The 16,654-nt window shown below is 43.0% G+C and overlaps 2 protein-coding genes across 2 annotated transcripts in view; both read right to left on the bottom strand.

Moving 5' to 3' along the window:
• Positions 1–2,417: 2,417 nt before the first annotated feature.
• LOC311117421 (stAR-related lipid transfer protein 5-like) lies at positions 2,418–11,090 on the bottom strand. The gene is made up of 6 exons (XM_084192358.1): positions 10,514–11,090; positions 10,279–10,328; positions 7,835–7,967; positions 5,331–5,448; positions 4,399–4,492; positions 2,418–3,874 (listed from the first exon to the last, which is right to left on the bottom strand). The coding sequence occupies exons 1-6, from the start codon at positions 10,601–10,603 to the stop codon at positions 3,724–3,726; spliced, it is 636 nt and encodes a 211-aa protein (XP_084048484.1). The 5' UTR covers positions 10,604–11,090; the 3' UTR covers positions 2,418–3,723.
• Positions 11,091–11,865: 775 nt separating this feature from the next.
• The window catches only part of LOC311117422 (transmembrane channel-like protein 3), a gene marked incomplete at both ends in the record, with an annotated part of 36,184 nt that continues 31,395 nt past the window's right edge, over positions 11,866–16,654 (bottom strand). The window contains 6 exons of the mRNA XM_084192359.1: positions 11,866–12,769; positions 13,368–13,647; positions 15,443–15,485; positions 15,699–15,777; positions 16,081–16,206; positions 16,643–16,654. The exon at positions 16,643–16,654 is cut by the window's right edge and continues 99 nt beyond it. Of these exons, the coding sequence (XP_084048485.1) occupies positions 11,866–12,769; positions 13,368–13,647; positions 15,443–15,485; positions 15,699–15,777; positions 16,081–16,206; positions 16,643–16,654 (1,444 nt within the window). The remainder of the gene's footprint in view (positions 12,770–13,367; positions 13,648–15,442; positions 15,486–15,698; positions 15,778–16,080; positions 16,207–16,642) is intronic.

The raw sequence follows: 16,654 nt of genomic DNA, 5'->3' as shown, positions 1-16,654 counted from the left end.
TAGATGACAATGGAAGAATCTCAATTGCATTCTCCTCGCGTCCTCTCTCCTTCTGAAAAACCATTGGATGAGAAAGCCAGAGGTCCCGCCCCTCTGACCTTATCCTCCAATTGGTTTTGAGAAGGAATCCAGGCGAGAGGACGCGAGGAGGATGTAATTGAGATTCTCCCAATGAGTCAAACCAAAGATATAACTAAACTGGAGCAAATGTTCACCTTGTTTTGTCACCTAATTTGATATCGAGGAAAAACACAGGGTGTGAACATTTTGTACCAAAATCTATTGGAATATAGATACTTAAAACTCTGTATAATATTGGTACTAAAGCTTTTTCCTCAAGATACATTATATTAATAAAATAATTTAATCCAATCTGTCTGTGGATCTGTATGTGTATGTTTCAAAAGTTTATTCACAAGACTGTTGTGCCAATAACCATTCACATTTTAAAACCTATATAGTTATTTGACTTCATATGGAACGAACAGATGCATTTATCACTCAGTTAATGAGACTATGAGAGTTGTAGGCAAAACGACTTTAACTTTCCCAAAATTCCCAGGTTTTCCAGAAATCCTGGTTGGAGGATTCTGCATTTCCTGCTTATTCCCTTCTGATTTTGGGAGCTTCCAAACATGACTTCTGGGAAAGTTGAGTAACCATTATTCATCCATCATTGTGTAATCCACCACTTCTCTTCTCCGGTCTTTGAAAAACAGCCGGTGAATTTGTGTAGTGGGTATAATCATTTTCCTACTTGTGGTGATGGTAATATAATACGACAAGGAAGAAGGACAACATTGGATGTAACCGTCAGTCATTTTTAATGCAGATGCTGGTGAAATACAAAATCTGTTGGGTGGAACACACAGTATACAGTACAGTAGAGTGCAGGTTAAGATTAGGGTTGCAAAATTCTGGTAACTTTCCCCAATTTCACAGGTTTTCCAGAAATACTGGTTGGAGGATTTCCAGATTCCCTGTTTATTCCAGGAATCTTCCAAATTAAATTTCTGGAAAACTTGGAAATGTTGGAAAAATTACCTAAAAACCCCTGTTATTTTCCTGTGTTGCTTTCATTGACAACTTAACTAATAGTATATTTCGATAGCAGCCATTTTCCATAGCAGCTGTTTTTTCCCCAATCAGGAGTTGAGGACAACAGACAGCATTCAACACGTACCCTAAAACATACATCTGCCGCAAAATGCATTATCGAGTAAATTTAAAAAACAAGCCACCAATAGACAATGTGTGTACTCTGACGTTAAGACAGCAATACACTGTAGGTAGGTATGATCTTCAGCCTCCAGTTACAGTACAACAACACACATCAACACAATGCCTTAATAGTATTACACCAACAAAAGGCAAATGATGACTTAAAAAAGCAAGCATATAGGACATGGTTGTGAATGAGGTGGAATGCAATGCACTTGTAAAGGTTTGTCAGTTAAGGTTAATATCCACTCGGGATAAGAGAGGAAGTTTAGTAGTGCGTTTTCATTTCAAAAGGAAACTTAACCACGAGGAAAAAAAGATTGATCTTAAAACATTATTAGTAAAATGGCTTATCATCATACATGTAGAGGACTCAGCAGGCATGCAGATGGTTGACTGTACAGCACTGTGAAGACACATTCTAGGGCTATATCTCAATACTCTGAAGAGGCTTCCTCTCCACCTGATAGGGATATATCTCAATACTCTGAAGAGGCTTCCTCCACAAAACAATAAGCTATTGAGACGCACCCTGCCCTAGATGGATGGCCATGCCCTCTTGTGCCATACCAAAGACAGTGGTTTTCTCAACTCTATGCTGGTAATATGTTTCTTTACAGTGTAAAATGGCACACTACTCACAGCTGATCCCAGAATATGGCAGTCCTATGCTGCTGCTGTGCTTAAAAATATGTTGGGACTCCAGGGCTGTCCCTAATGGCACCCTACTCCCTATATAGTGCACTACTTTTGACCAGAGCCTTATGGGACAAATACCATGTCTACTCTAGCGGAGGTCCCTTTGTACATTCTTCATTAGATGAAGCTGTTCATATTGCCATTTGCCCATACATACTGCAAATACCTTTGCTTAAGAATAATTCTGTGTTCTGTGTTTGACATCTACATACTACATGGAGAAAAGTAACTGAGGCAGGAACCCATGCTTGGAGGTTAGGTGTATATACAGCCAGCAGATGTCAAGGTTAGGAATAGGATAGAGTTGAGGGGCTGGGTTATTGTAACCAGAAACCATCTGCCGGCTGTATATACATCCTCTAAAGGTTATTGGTTAAAGCTGGAATCCTTAATGGTAAAACAGCAATGTCCATAACTCTTTCCAGTTACTGCAAACAACAAACATAGTTTTTTTCCATCTCAGGCATCATTGCACGCGCAATAGAAGACCACAATATGTACTGCAACATTTTTTTTATCATGCTGCGCGACGCTCCTCAGCTCGGCAACAAATACAATAACAATGGTTGTGGCGCCGTTTCCCCATACTGCGGATTCCATCTTTAAGGTATCGGTTAAAGGGCTGTGGAGACAGATTAAACTGGAACATTTCAAGTACAGTACTACTGTATACAAAGGTCAACAAAAAATGAGGTATGACTCGTCCCAATGGAATCCGATTCCATTCTGGGGTTCCTGTAAGGTCCATGCAACATGCATGTTACTGTAGGTAGGATTCAGCCAGTGTAACGGAATGGACTGTATTCAACAGCAACAGTACAAATGGAAGGAGGACATATCCTCCGTGTGTCTACATAATATACAAAATATAGATTTCAAATCTATTCTCATTATTTTGGGGTGGGAATTGGTGGGGGGGTTCATGAACAGGAACTACATTATGTCCAATAATGTAACGTGTGTTTTTGTGGGGTGGGTTCATGATGGTGTTTGTACTCATTCTTGTTACAATAGGGGGGAGAAATAACATACAGATTGCACCTTTAACATCAGGGCTAAGGTCAATTCCATTTCAATCGCTTCAATTCAAGAAAACTACCCATGAACCTCTATGAGAAATTCATATTCAATCTTTTTCCAGAGTTAAATGAATGAAATTAGAACAGACCCTCCCACCTTTTTGTAAGACAGTGGCCACCAGACCTGGTCCTAGAGAGCAACAGCACCAGGGGTGCAGGCTTTTGCTCCAGCACTAACACACCATTATTACACAAATTAACCAAGACCTCAACGACCTGAAATCAGCTGTGTTAGTGCTGGGACAATCAAGCTGCACTCCTTCCTTCCCTCATGTCATCCAATATCATCTCCCTTTGAACCAGTATGCTCTTAGGATACAGTTGCTCCAAGCCAAGGCCAGGTGGCCACTCTTTTAAAGAGGCTGTACAGAAGTTTAGTTGCTAATTGTTTATCTACATTTTTGGCTTGAGTGTTGCCTGTATGGTTGATATAACATTATTTATTGACTCATGAAACAACACAATCCTTAGTTTTAGGCTAGAAATATATGCTTTAGCTCATAGGTGTGGGGAGGTGTGCCCCTTGCTCTCAATAAGGATTTTAAAAAATCCATTTAGATCCATCTATTCCTTTCAGGTAAAAAGCGATTCATAGCTAATCGCTGTGTTTTTTGGTCCCCCTGAAGGCTGGTCCTAGATCTGAGTACCGCCTGTTGCCAGGAGTTAGTTATGGAGCACAAACAGATCTGGGACCAGGGCTAAGGGAAGGTATAGTATGAGTGTATCAGTGATCCTTGAGGGACTTGACGGCCTTGGCCAGGTTGCTGTAGAACTCCACCATGCTGGATGGGAAGAAGGAGTCGACCACGGAGCGAGGCAGGAAGCCCCCCAGATCCGTCTGGAAGAAACTGAACAGCTGTGTTTTGTTCGGCTCCCTGGGAGAGACAGAGACGTTGCATTTACACTATACTTTATGAACAATATTAGAAAGTGCTTCTTCAGCCACATAGCTATCAAGACAGGTGGTCATGTTAGATAATGAGAGAGTGAGAAGATGCACAAATCAAACCTGTTGCTGTGCACATTATAGAGTAAGACAGTGCTTCAACTGATGTTTAGCTCTCTACTGCCCTCCTGTGACGGACAATTGCCTCTACAAAAACGTCCTTGGTTCTCACAGAACTGAACACAATGTTGAGAATGTTGCAAACCTTGTAACTCAATTTATGCATAAATAAATATGAAATGTACTCTGAACATTGTACTCAGAAAATGTAATGACTCTAGGACCAATAAAATGTATTCAAAATAGCTTCTGAAGTTTCATAATTGTATGTTCGTTAATGGGAAAATGTGGTCATTTTTTCAATATCCTGAAAAGTTTGTTTTGGAGATGAGGTTTTCATCAGACAACGACAATAGTGTGAAACAGAGAAGCGTGTCTCAGAGCATGACTCACCCAGAGATGGGGACACAGATGCAGCCACAGGGGTGGTTGAAGCCCCTCACGTATCCTGACTGGGGAGGACAGCTGGGGTGGCTCACGTGGGTGGCTAACGGACAGAACACAGGGAGAGAACATATGAGGATGCAATTGTGTGTACATATCATTCAATCTATCACATCATGTTACTTAGTACACTGATAGTGAAGGTAAAACACATATAGGCATCTCATCTTGGGCACACTGTAGCAAAACATTTTGCAACGGAATACATAACCAAGTCTTTCTTATTGGACCTAGTACATCACAGTTTGAGCATTTTCTTCCTTTTCGTGCCTACTGAACACGACCCACATTTCGACATGGATGATTAGGCCTAGGCCTCAGTCTGGGGCAGTGGATAAGATAAGTTGTCTGGCCCAGAGATTCCCACCCAGCCAGCCTCGCTCTGAGGGTTATGGCTGATGATTAGGCTACATCATCCACACACTACCACTGCATTAGTGACAAGAGTTCCTCTTGTACTTGACTCTGATTTCAGCCTACTGCTGATAGTGTGGTGTGTCTGTGCATCCCAGTGTTTGATTTTCTTTTCTTTGTATATCATTCATTTTATTGTCTTGATTTGTTTTTGTTGTTGTTAGAATACCTATTATCCCTTTATATTTCTTAATATCTGAGCTGTTATGTGCTCTGTAAATGCCTCAATGTTCAATAAAAATAGCCTACAAAAAAAAAAAAAAAAGGAAACAGTTGCTCATATAAAACCCCAGGTCTGTGTGGTCTTCCAAGGAGAGAAGACTACAGAGCTACACTTCAATAGAAACGTGGAATTGAGTCAGTAGAGAAATGTAGTTAAATAATACATTGTTAGTTAGAGAAATATTCAAAAATATAAGAGAGAAAAGACAGAAGGAAGTAAAAGGAGAGATTGAGGCGTTACGCACCATTGGATGTAATGGTGCCGTCGTCGTACTGCTTCACTAGAATAACATCGACAAAGTCTCTGGGGGCTATGATGCCCATGGCTGCTGAGGGAGTGACTGTTCGGCAGACAGTGATGTTCTGTGTGAGAGGGGGAGAGACTAGGCAGGTAAACACTGGGCCTCGTTCAGCAGGACACAGCGTGGTGGAAACGTTCATATAGAAATATACCAAGTAGAATGAAACAAGAACCCCTCTGATAAGCGGAATAAGGCATCGCATCAGTTCTATCCATGACATTTCTAAGTGCAACATTCCACAAGATAAACACTGGGCCTCGTTCAACAGGACACGACAAAAGTACCCCTCCGACCTGCAGAATAAGGTATCGCATCAGTTCTATCCATGATAATTTATCTACGTTTTCCTACTGATCATGTCCCTGTACTTGTGTTCGTCCCAAAGCAAATAAACATGAACGTGACTAATGGAATAGAGAACAAAGGATAGGAGTGCTGCGTTGGGGCTGTGGGTGTGACGGTCGCTGGCAGGTGCCCTTTAGGAAACAGGAATCAAAACCATGAACAAACTGGATGACACACTTTGGTTGCTTGGGTAACTTATTTAACCTTCACGTAACCAGGAAGTCCGATAGAGGTCAGGTAAAACTCACTTCCAAAACCCCCTGAGCATTATCAACAAAGTTGGGGCAGTACAGGAGTAGACAGAACTATACAGCAAGAATGGATGACAAAGCAGCTATTCAGTTGTGATTTGTTTGTGAGTGAGTGAGGAATGATAACTAAGAATCAATCGAGAAACAAATGAATCAAATGATCAGTGACAACTCTCTAAAGCAAACTCAGAACATAGATGCTGATGGGGAAAACACAACTGAATTGTGACTGACTGTGAGTATACAGTGCCTTGAAAAAGTATTCATCCCTCGTGGCGTTTTCCCAATTTTGTTGCATTACAACCTGTAATTTAAATGGATTTTTATTTGGATTTCATGTAATGGACATCCACAAAATACTCCAAATTGGTGAAGTGAAATGAAAAAAATAACTTATGTATTCACCCCCTTTGCTAGGAAGGTCCTAAATAAGATCTGGTGCAACCAATTACCTTCAGAAGTCACATAATTAGTTAAATAAAGTCCACCTGTGTGCAATCTAAGTGTCACATGATCTGTCACATGATCTCAGTATATATACACCTGAAAGGCCCCAGAGTCTACAACACCACTAAGCAAGGGACACCACTAAGCAAGGGGCACCACCACCAAGCAAGCGGCACCATGAAGACCAAGGAGCTCTCCAAACAGGTCAGGGACAAGGTTGTGGAGAAGTACAGATCAGGTTTGGGTTATAAAAAATATCAGAAACGTTCAACATCCCACGGAGCACCATTAAATCCATTATAAAAAAAATGGAAATAATATGGCACCACAACAAACCTGCCAAGAGAGGGCCGCCCACCAAAACTCACGGACCAGGCAAGGAGGGCATTAATCAGAGAGGCAGCAAAGAGACCAAAGATAACCCTGAAGGAGCTGCAAAGCTCCACAGCGGAGATTGGAGTATCTGTCCATAGGACCACTTTAAGCCGTACACTCCACAGAGCTGGGCTTTACAGAAAAGTGGCCAGAAAAAAGCCATTGCTTAAAGAAAAAAATAAGCAAACACGTTTGGTGTTCGCCAAAAGGCATGTGGGAGACTCCCCAAACATATGGAAGAAGGTACTCTGGTCAGATGAGACTAAAATTTAGCTTTTTGGCCATCAAGGAAAACGCTGTGTCTGGCGCAAACCCAACACCTCTCATCACCCCGAGAACACCATCCTGCTGTGGGGATGTTTTTCATCGGCAGGGACTGGGAAACTGGTCAGAATTAAAGGAATGATGGATGGCGCTAAATACAGGGAAGTTCTTGAGGGAAACCTGTTTCAGTCTTCCAGAGATTTGAGACTGGGACAGAGGTTCACCTTTCATCAGGACAGCTAAAGCAACACTCGAGTGGTTTAAGAAGAAACATTTAAATATCTTGGAATGGCCTAGTCAAAGCCCAGACCTCAATCCAATTGAGAATATGTGGTATGACTTAAAGATTGCTGTACACCAGCGGAACCCATCCAACTTAAAGGAGCTGGAGCAGTTTTGCCTTGAAGAATGGGCAAAAATCCCAGTGGCTAGATGTGCCAAGCTTATAGAGACATACCCCAAGAGACTTGCAGCTGTAATTGCTGCAAAAGGTGGCTCTACAAAGTATTGACTTTGGGGGGGTGAATAGTTATGCACGCTCAAGTTCTGTTTTTTTGTCTTATTTCTTGTTTCACAAAAAAAAAAAAAAAAAAGATTGCATCTTTCAAAGTGGTAGGCATGTTGTGTAAATCAAATGATACAACCCCCCCCCCCCCCCCCCCCCCAAAAAAAAAAAAATCAATTTTAATTGCAGGTTGTAAGGCAACAAAATAGGAAAAATGCCAAGGGGGGTGAATACTTTCACAAGTTTGAAACTTAGCCTACCTCGGTGACTTGCTCTACGAGCTCAAACTTCTTGACATTGTTGTCCCATTTCACCCGCAGTCCGTTGGGCACTGGCTTCAGACACTCCCATACCTTCTCTGGACTTCCCTTCACCACCGACTCCCCCTTATACCTGTCAGACACAATACATGTAGAGATAGACAGAACACCACTAACTCTAACTCTTCGGAAAGTATTCAGACCTCTTCACTTTTTCTTCATTCTGTTACAGCTTTATTCTAAAATGGATAAAAAAAAAAAAATGTCCTCATCAATCTACACACAATACCCCATAATGACAAAGCAAAAACAGGCTTTTAGATTTTTTTGCAAATGTATTAAAAATAAAAAACAGAAATACCTTATTTACATAAGTATTCAGACCATTTGCTATGAGACTCAAAATTGAGCTCAGGTGCATCCCGTTTCCATTGATCATCCTTGAGATGTTCTACAACTTGATTGGAGTCCACCTGTGGTACATTAAATTGATTGGACATGATTTGGAAAGGCACACACCTGTCTGTATAAGTTGACAGTTCATGTCAGAGCAAAAACCAAGCCATGAGGTCAAAGGAATTGTTCGTAGAGCTCCGAGACAGGATTGTGTCGAGGCACAGATCTGGGGAAGGGTACCAAAACATTTCTGCAGCATTGAAGGTCCCCAAGAACACAGTGGCCCCCATCATTCTTAAATGGATGAAGTTTGGAACCACCAAGACTCTTCCTAGAGCTGGCTGCCCAGCCAAACTGAGCAATCGGGGGGGAAGGGCCTTGGTCAGGGAGGTGACCAAGAACCCGATGGCCACTCTGATAGAGCTCCAGAGTTCTTCTGTGAAGATGGGAGAACCTTCCAGAAGGACAACCATCTCTGCAGCACCACCAATCAGGCCTTTATGGTAGAGTGGCCAGACTTAAGCCACTCCTCAGTAAAAAGGCACATGAAAGCCCACTTGGACTTTGCAAAAAGGCACTTAAAGGACTCTCAGACCATGAGAAACAAGATTCTCTGGTCTGATGAAACCAAGATTGAACTCATTGGCCTGAATGCCAAGCGTCACATCTGGAGGAAACCAGGCACAGCTCATCACCTGGCCAATATCATCCCTATGGTGAAGCATGGTGGTGGCAGCATCATGCTGTGGGGATCTTTTTCAGCGGCAGGGACTAGTAGACTAGTCAGGATCGAGGAAAAGATTAACGGAGCAAAGTATAGAGAGATCCTTGATGAAAACCTGGTCCAGAGCACTCAGGACCTCAGACTGGGGCGAAGGTTCACCTTCCAACAGGACAATGACCCTAAGCACACATCTAAGACAATGCAGGAGTGGCTTCGAGACAAGTCTCTGATGTCCTTGAGTAGCCCAGCCAGAGCCCAGACTTGAACCCGATCTAACATCTCTGGAGAGACCTGAAAATAGCTGTGCAGCGACGCTCCCCATCCAACCTGACAGAGCTTGAGAGGATCTGCAGAGAAGAATGGGAGAAACTCCCCAAATACAGGTGTGCCAAGCTTGTAGCATCATACCAAAGAAGACTTGAGGCTGTAAACGCTGCCAAAGGTGCTTCAACAAAGTACTGAGTAAAGGGTCTGAATACTTATGTAAATGTGATATTTTTATTTATTTTGAATACATTTGCAATAATTTATAAAATCATGTTTTTGTTTTGTCATTATTGGGTATTGTGTGTAGATTGATGGAAAAAAACAACAATTTAATCCATTTTAGAATAAGGCTGTAACGTAACAAAATGTGGAAAAAGTGAAGGGGTCTAAATACTTTCTGAATGCACTGTACCTGTCAGACACAACACATGTAGAGACAGACAGAACACCACTAACCCTAATACCTGTCAAACATAACACATGTAGAGATAGGTCTACTTGGGGGGTGGTTTCCGGTTTCCCAGAGACCGATTAAGCCCAGTCCTCAACTAAAAAGTACTGTCAATGGAGATTCTCCATTAAGAATGCTTTTTAGTCCAGGACTAGGCTAAATCTGTGTCTGGGAAGCCAGCCCTGGGTGTTATAGCACCAATCCTGGGGTGTATCTTAATTAACTCCATCTCCATGTTCTCGCCTTCATCTGCACTGAACTGAAAACAGGAATGGTAAAAGCAAGCTGGTGGATATTTGTTTCTCCGTTTTTTCACATCAATGCAGCTGAAGGAAACAGGTTGAGGAGAGGGAAAGTAGGCCTCATTAGACTATTATGATACACAGCTGAAGATGAACTTAGTAACAATTGATCAGTCCAACAGTTTATCAATAACTGATGCTGTCAGTTCTGTTGGAGAAAGCCTTGACAGGAACTAGGTACCCCTGTTAAGCAGTAACATTAAAGACTCTCCGGAGATAAGATTATGAAAACTTGCTTCCAATCCTATACAAAAATGTAGAAATGAATGATTTAGCCTTGCTAAGGAGAATAACTTATACTTACACATTTCCAGGGAACTCAGTCGAAGGCCGCCAGGACACGATGACGTCATTCTAAAAATGGACAGACGCATCCATTTGTCATAAACAAAACATTGGTTGCTGTTGTCACCCACTGCATTTACCTAGCTATGTTATTTACAATGACACAGCAAAATGGAGCTGTTAACACGGTGCACGGAAAGGCACGTCACCTGTGATGATCAAATATTAATATTGCTACCTAGAACATTACGCACCGATTTCTTGCAGACTTTCCACCCAGACTCGTCCTTTGTGTAACTCAAAAGACAATCCCCAACTGCATTCGCTCTGTGCTGGTAATCCATGCTTGTTGAGTCCGCCAGGCAGATGTGAAGATGGAGGTCTTGCAACCTGTTCAACTAGCTAGCCAGCTGTCAGGCTAACCGACTAGTTCCCTAGCTAACATTAGCCGTGATTCCAAATGGATGGATGTAGACTGACACACAAGATAACTAGTTAGCGTAGATTATGAAGCGTAGAATATGAGCTATGAATATGAGATAGTTACGTTTAGTAACAGATAGCCACACACGCCAATATAAGACCATTTACAGTAACGTTAGCTAGCTAACGTTAGCTAATGAAAAGATTGAATGAAAGACTTGCATTATCGTTAGCCGCGAGGTTCCTGAAGTCAGTAAAATAGCCACATCTGGCAACCATCAACAGATCTGCTTAAAAATAAATATTGATTGTCATAAACATCTAATACGAATGTGTAGTAAATATGCAGCTTATTTAGCCAGCAGGCTAGCTGGCCGTTTTCCCATCAACTGATGAAAAAATTAATGTGAAAAAGTATGTTTTCTGATTGGTTGGAAGCTTGGAACTGTGTTGAAGTGAATGCTGGGAATTGTAGTTTGAAATGGATAGTTAGGGTGAGATGGAAGGGTGAGAACAATTGATACTTTCAATGTTCTTATTGCAACGACAATCAGTTATCGAAACACATCTGTTCATCTGTCAAGTATTTTTTTCTCCACCAACAGTGCAGACTCAGGCCAAGTTATCATCGACATGGTATTCCTTTTCTAAATGTACTTTATACATATCCTAAGGTGTTATACATGTTGCACATCATACTTTACCACAGTATCATCGTTTTATTGAGTTGAAGGCCATGTTTGCTTGGTACAATGTAATGTACACACAATAGCCAATATAACAACACCTGTTTGTGATAACCCTAAAACAAACATCAAGTGCCATACCAATAACCTTAGTGTAGAACAAAACGATCTGATGCTTAGGTACACTATTATGGACCATTGACCATTATATTTATTTTATTGAGAGCAAATACAGTATCCATGACAATGTGAGCATATAATATATTATGCATGTTATGCACATAGAGCTTTTTGTTAACACATACAAACAAAGTATAGCATTAGCCATGAATGGGCTATTCACTTTTTCTGTGGTTTACAATACGACTTAATGTAACCCATTGCAAAGTAATTAACTCTACAGGTCGTTATTGTAAAATATAATTTGCTTTCAATAACTTACATGGATTAATAAAGGTTAAATAAACATAGATAGATTCACAATACCAATACACAAACTACACATTGGAGAAGACCAGTTCTTTAGACCCAGACACGTTGGTGTCTATACTGGCTTTGGACTTCTTCTTAGCCAGCTTGCCTTGCCTGGCCTCAGACTTGAGGTACTTCTCCTTGTTGTGAATTACCTGGATGTACTGGTCTGTGCTGCTGTTTTGCTGGTCGCTACTGGAGGCCAGAGAGGCCGAGTCCGACTCAGTCAGGGAAGGCTCCATCTTCGACCTGGACGTCTTGGGCTTGACCTGGAGCTCCAGGCGTCTTCCAGGGCCCTGCGGGGAAGAGTGTGCGAGTCTGCCCGGGGAGTGGGAGTGTCTGGCCGGGGACTGTGTGTGCCTGACTGGTGGTGGAAGCTCGGCTCCTCTGATGCTGGTCTGGGAGAGGGAGTGCAAGCGCGTCTCCATATCCTCCCAGTCCCCTTCTTGGGCTTCACCGCCGTAGCGCCCCCTAGCGGTGTGGCTGTCTTTCGGTGCCATAGACAACTTGCTCTCCAGGCGCTCTCCGATGTAGAAGCGCGCCGGCTGGTGGAGGTCGGAGAGCGAGCGGGGCCGGTGCGTCTGCCCGAACAACCCCCTCCTAGACTCCCTCTTCCCCCCTCCCTCTTCCTCCTCCTCTTCCTCACTCAGGTGCGACTGCGGCGGATTCGACCTATGCGGGTGCCCATGCAGATGCGGAGCCCTTGGAGTATACCGCTTGATATTCCGCGGGATCAGCTCCACGATCTCACCCACCGGGTCCTCCGCTCGGAAGTGGCGAGGGACGCGCGTGGCGGATCGAAGCAGCTTTTTCCTAGCTTCGTGCTCGTTGACGATGACGTAGCGCGTGGTGTGGGGGCGACGGCCCACGTAGCTCTGGGCGGTCACTATCCCAGCTGTCTCTGTGGGGTGCATGGGCCTGATGGTCTTCCTGTAGAGGGGGTCGGAGTGGATGTTCTCTGAGGAGTAGCGTGTCGGGGGGTTGTAGGCCACATGGTGGTAGGACTTGGACCTGCAGGTACCGCTAGGGCCTCCCAGGTAGGCAGGGTGTCTGTGGTGACAGAGGGAAATACAGATGGTAAATGTTACTATGTGGTCGTAATAAGAGACCACTTCAACTTGCATCATTACGGTAACAAATACTACTGATGCTGTGTATCGTTGATTCCTTTAGTAGTGACAGTACTCCAGGCCATAGTATGCCAAAAGGGACTTTAGTAGGATTTAAATACCCACTGCTTATTAGCTACTGTTGTAGAAAACTACACTTTTCCTTTCATGACCACTAATCTGACTTGATGAGTGAAAGCATTGAGGTGGAATCCCACTTAGTCATGCATTGATGTTTATGGGAGACTAAGTTTAAACTTTGGGCTAGATGCTGGAGTCCCCCTTCAGAGGTTTATTTAGGACTAACAACATGGACGCCAACCCTTAATCCTCCTGTAGACACACCTGTAGAGGACTGTATTAAAGCCCATGACTGACCAGACAGAATAACACATCATATGTGTGTGTGTGTGACACACCTGTTAGGGATGTGCTCCGGCCTTTGCTTGTGCAGTATGGACACTGTTGGACTTCTAGACGCCCCAGCAGCAGCTGTCGCCCTAGCGATCTCGGCCCTCGATGCCGACTGGGTGATGGTGCGGATGCCGTTGCCGTGTCGATCAGGCGACTGGAAGTTTGTGACGCTGCCGTTGCGTCGGGGTGACGGCGTGCGAATGGACGACTCGCGGCTGGTGATGTCACTGTCCTGCTGGTCAGGCTTCCTGTCCCCGCCAGGGACCTCCGTGGCCTGTAGCCTCGCTGTGGGTGGGGGTCAAAGGTCAGCTGTTACAGGTCAGGGATTATAGCTTAAGTGTTCAAAAGTTCAAAACTTTATTGGTCAAAGGTTAATAGTCAAGTGAGGTGAAGGGTTAAAGGTCAGAGGTAAGAGGTAAGAGGTTAGGGGAGATGTACAGTTGAAGTCGGAAGTTTACATACACCTTAGCCAAATACGTTTAAACTCAGTTTTTCACAATTCCTGACATTTAATCCTAGTAGAAATTCCCTGTCTTAGGTCAGTTAGGATCACCACTTTATTTCAAGAATGTGAAATGTCAGAATAATAGTAGAGATAATTATTTATTTCAGCTTGTACAGTATTTGTTTCATCACATTCCCAGTGGGTCAGAAGTTTAAATACACTCAATTAGTATTTGGTAGCATTGCCTTTAAATTGTTTAACTTGGGTCAAACGTTTCAGATAGCCTTCCACAAGCTTCCCACAGTAAGTTGGGTGAATTTTGGCCCATTCCTCCTGACAGAGCTGGTGTAACTGAGTCAGGTTTGTAGGCCTCGCTTTTTCAGTTCTGCCCACAGATTTTCTATAGGATTGAGGTCAGGGCTTTGTGATGGCCACTCCAATACCTTGACTTTGTTGTCCTTAAGCCATTTTGCCACAACTTTGGAAGTATGCTTGGGGTCATTGTCCATTTGGAAGACCCATTTGCGACCAAGCTTTAACTTCCTGACTGATGTCTAGAGATGTTGCTTCAATATATCCACATATTTTTCCTTCCTCATGATGCCATCTATTTTGTGAAGTGCACCAGTCCCTCCTGCAGCAAAGCACCCCCACAGCATGATGCTGCCACCCCTGTTCTTCACAGTTGGGATGGTGTTCTTCGGCTTGCAAGCAGCCCCCTTTTTCCTCCAAACATAAAAATGGTCATTATGGCCAAACAGTTCTATTTTTGTTTCATCAGACCAGAGGACATTTCTCAAAAAAGTATGATCTTTGTCCCCATGTGCAGTTGCAAACCGTAGTCTGACTTTTTTATGGCTGTTTTGGAGCAGTGGCTTCTTCCTTGCTGAGCGGCCTTTCAGGTTATGTCGATATAGGACTCGTTTTACTGTGGATATAGATACTTTTGTACCTGTTTCCTCCAGCATCTTCACAAGGTCCTTTGCTTTTGTTCTGGGATTGATTTGCACTTTTCGCACCAAAGTACGTTCATCTCTAGGAGATAGAACGTGTCTCCTTCCTGAGCGGTATGATGGCTGCGTGGTCCCATGGTGTTTATACTTACGTACTATTGTTTGTACAGATGAACGTGGTACCTTCAGGCGTTTGGAAATTGCTCCCAAGGATGAACCAGGCTTGTGGAGGTCTACAAAAAATATTCTGAGGTCTTGGCTGATTTCTTTTGATTTTCCCATGATGTCATGCAAAGAGGCACTGAGTTTGAAGGTAGGCCTTGAAATACATCTACAGGTACAGAAGCTTTTAAAGCCATCATTTTCTGGAATTTTCCAAGCTGTTTAAAGGCACAGTCAACTTAGTGTATGTAAACTTCTGACTCACTGGAATTGTGATACAGTGAATTATAAGTGAAATAATCTGTCTGTAAACAATTGTTGGAAAAATGACTTGTGTCATGCACAAAGTAGATGTCCTAACCGACTTGCCAAAACTATAGTTTGTTAACAAGACATTTGTGGAGTGGTTGAAAAATGAGTTTTAATGACTCCAACCTAAGTGTATGTAAACTTCCGACTTCAACTGTAGATATAGAATACATAGAACCAACCAACTACAAAGTAAAATGATGAGTTTTACCTGAAGCCAGCTGGAATACCTTCTTCTTGTCTTCTGTTCTCTCCTGACAAAGACATTTCTGTTCAGCACACAGTCATGAGACTAAGCATGCATCCCAAATGGCACCATATTCCCTATGTAGTCCACTACTTTTAACCAGAGACAAAAGTTGTAAACTGTATTGGGGATAGGGTGCCATTTGGAACGCACTCTAAGTTTATTTAATGTATAATGGTGACTGAATCCGAGAACTTTAACAATAGCGTCTAGAACTCACAGTCTGAAGCTGCATCCTCAGCTGGTTGTTGGTGAATTTGAGGGATCTGGCGATGGCCTGAAGGTAGTATATCAACATGCTGAAAGACACAGAGAGAGTTACCCCAAGAGGACTGACACAATGTCTGATCAACATGCTGAAAGGCACAGGTAGAGTTACCTAAGAGTGACACAACTTGACCAATCCGAATGCATCAAGCAAGTCAGGCTACAGACATAATGTGTGTGTGTGAGTCTGTGTGTGTGAGTCTGTGTGTGTGAGTCTGTGTGTGTGAGTCTGTGTGTGTGAGTCTGTGTGTGTGAGTCTGTGTGTCTGAGTCTGTGGGTGTGTGTGAGAGAGTCTGCATTCCTGTGTGTGAGTCTGCATGTGTATGTGTACTCACAACAGCAGCAGCAGAGCGGGCAGCGCTACGACAGGGCTGGTGACATAACTCATCACTTTACTGAACCATAGCGGGAAGTCATTGGCTATCGTCTCCGAGATTATGTCATAAATCTTCTCCTGACCGCTGCAGGGAAGCACACACACACACACACACACACACACACTAAATCGGACCATTGTATTACAGGAAAGGATGAAGCATAGTGGCACAGCAGAATTAAAGCTATACAGGCTTTTCTTCTTGGCCATTATACTGCTTTCAGCTATTCAGCTGATGATGATGTGTGATGGTAATAAAATAATCATGGATTTATGTTTTATAGCCATTTTCAAGGTGCTCAATAGGAGTTAGCTCGTCCACACACACACTCACTCACTTGGGCTACAAACACACACACACACACACACACACACACACACACACACACACACACACACACACACACACACACAGTGTACTGCAACCCTATTAAAAGTGTGGCTTACATTACCTTAATTTACAAGGCCTAACTTTAAAATGGGCACCATGTTTAAAGAGCTTCACAGGAACAATTGTTTACCTAAATGGCCCG

Source organism: Coregonus lavaretus, assembly GCF_964263955.1.
Source record: "Coregonus lavaretus genome assembly, contig: HAP1_SCAFFOLD_3546, whole genome shotgun sequence".
Taxonomy (NCBI): domain Eukaryota; kingdom Metazoa; phylum Chordata; class Actinopteri; order Salmoniformes; family Salmonidae; genus Coregonus; species Coregonus lavaretus.
This window is presented reverse-complemented; position numbering and strand designations above follow the sequence as displayed.

Coding starts and splice junctions, on each gene's coding strand:
- LOC311117421 (XM_084192358.1), bottom strand. CDS start 10,603: ATGGATTACCAGCACAGAGCGAATGCAGTTGGGGATTGTCTTTTGAGT. Junction 10,329..10,513: donor GGAAAGTCTGCAAGAAATCG/GTGCGTAATGTT, acceptor GTCCATTTTTAG/AATGACGTCATCGTGTCCTG. Junction 5,449..7,834: donor TCGTAGAGCAAGTCACCGAG/GTAGGCTAAGTT, acceptor CCTCTCACACAG/AACATCACTGTCTGCCGAAC.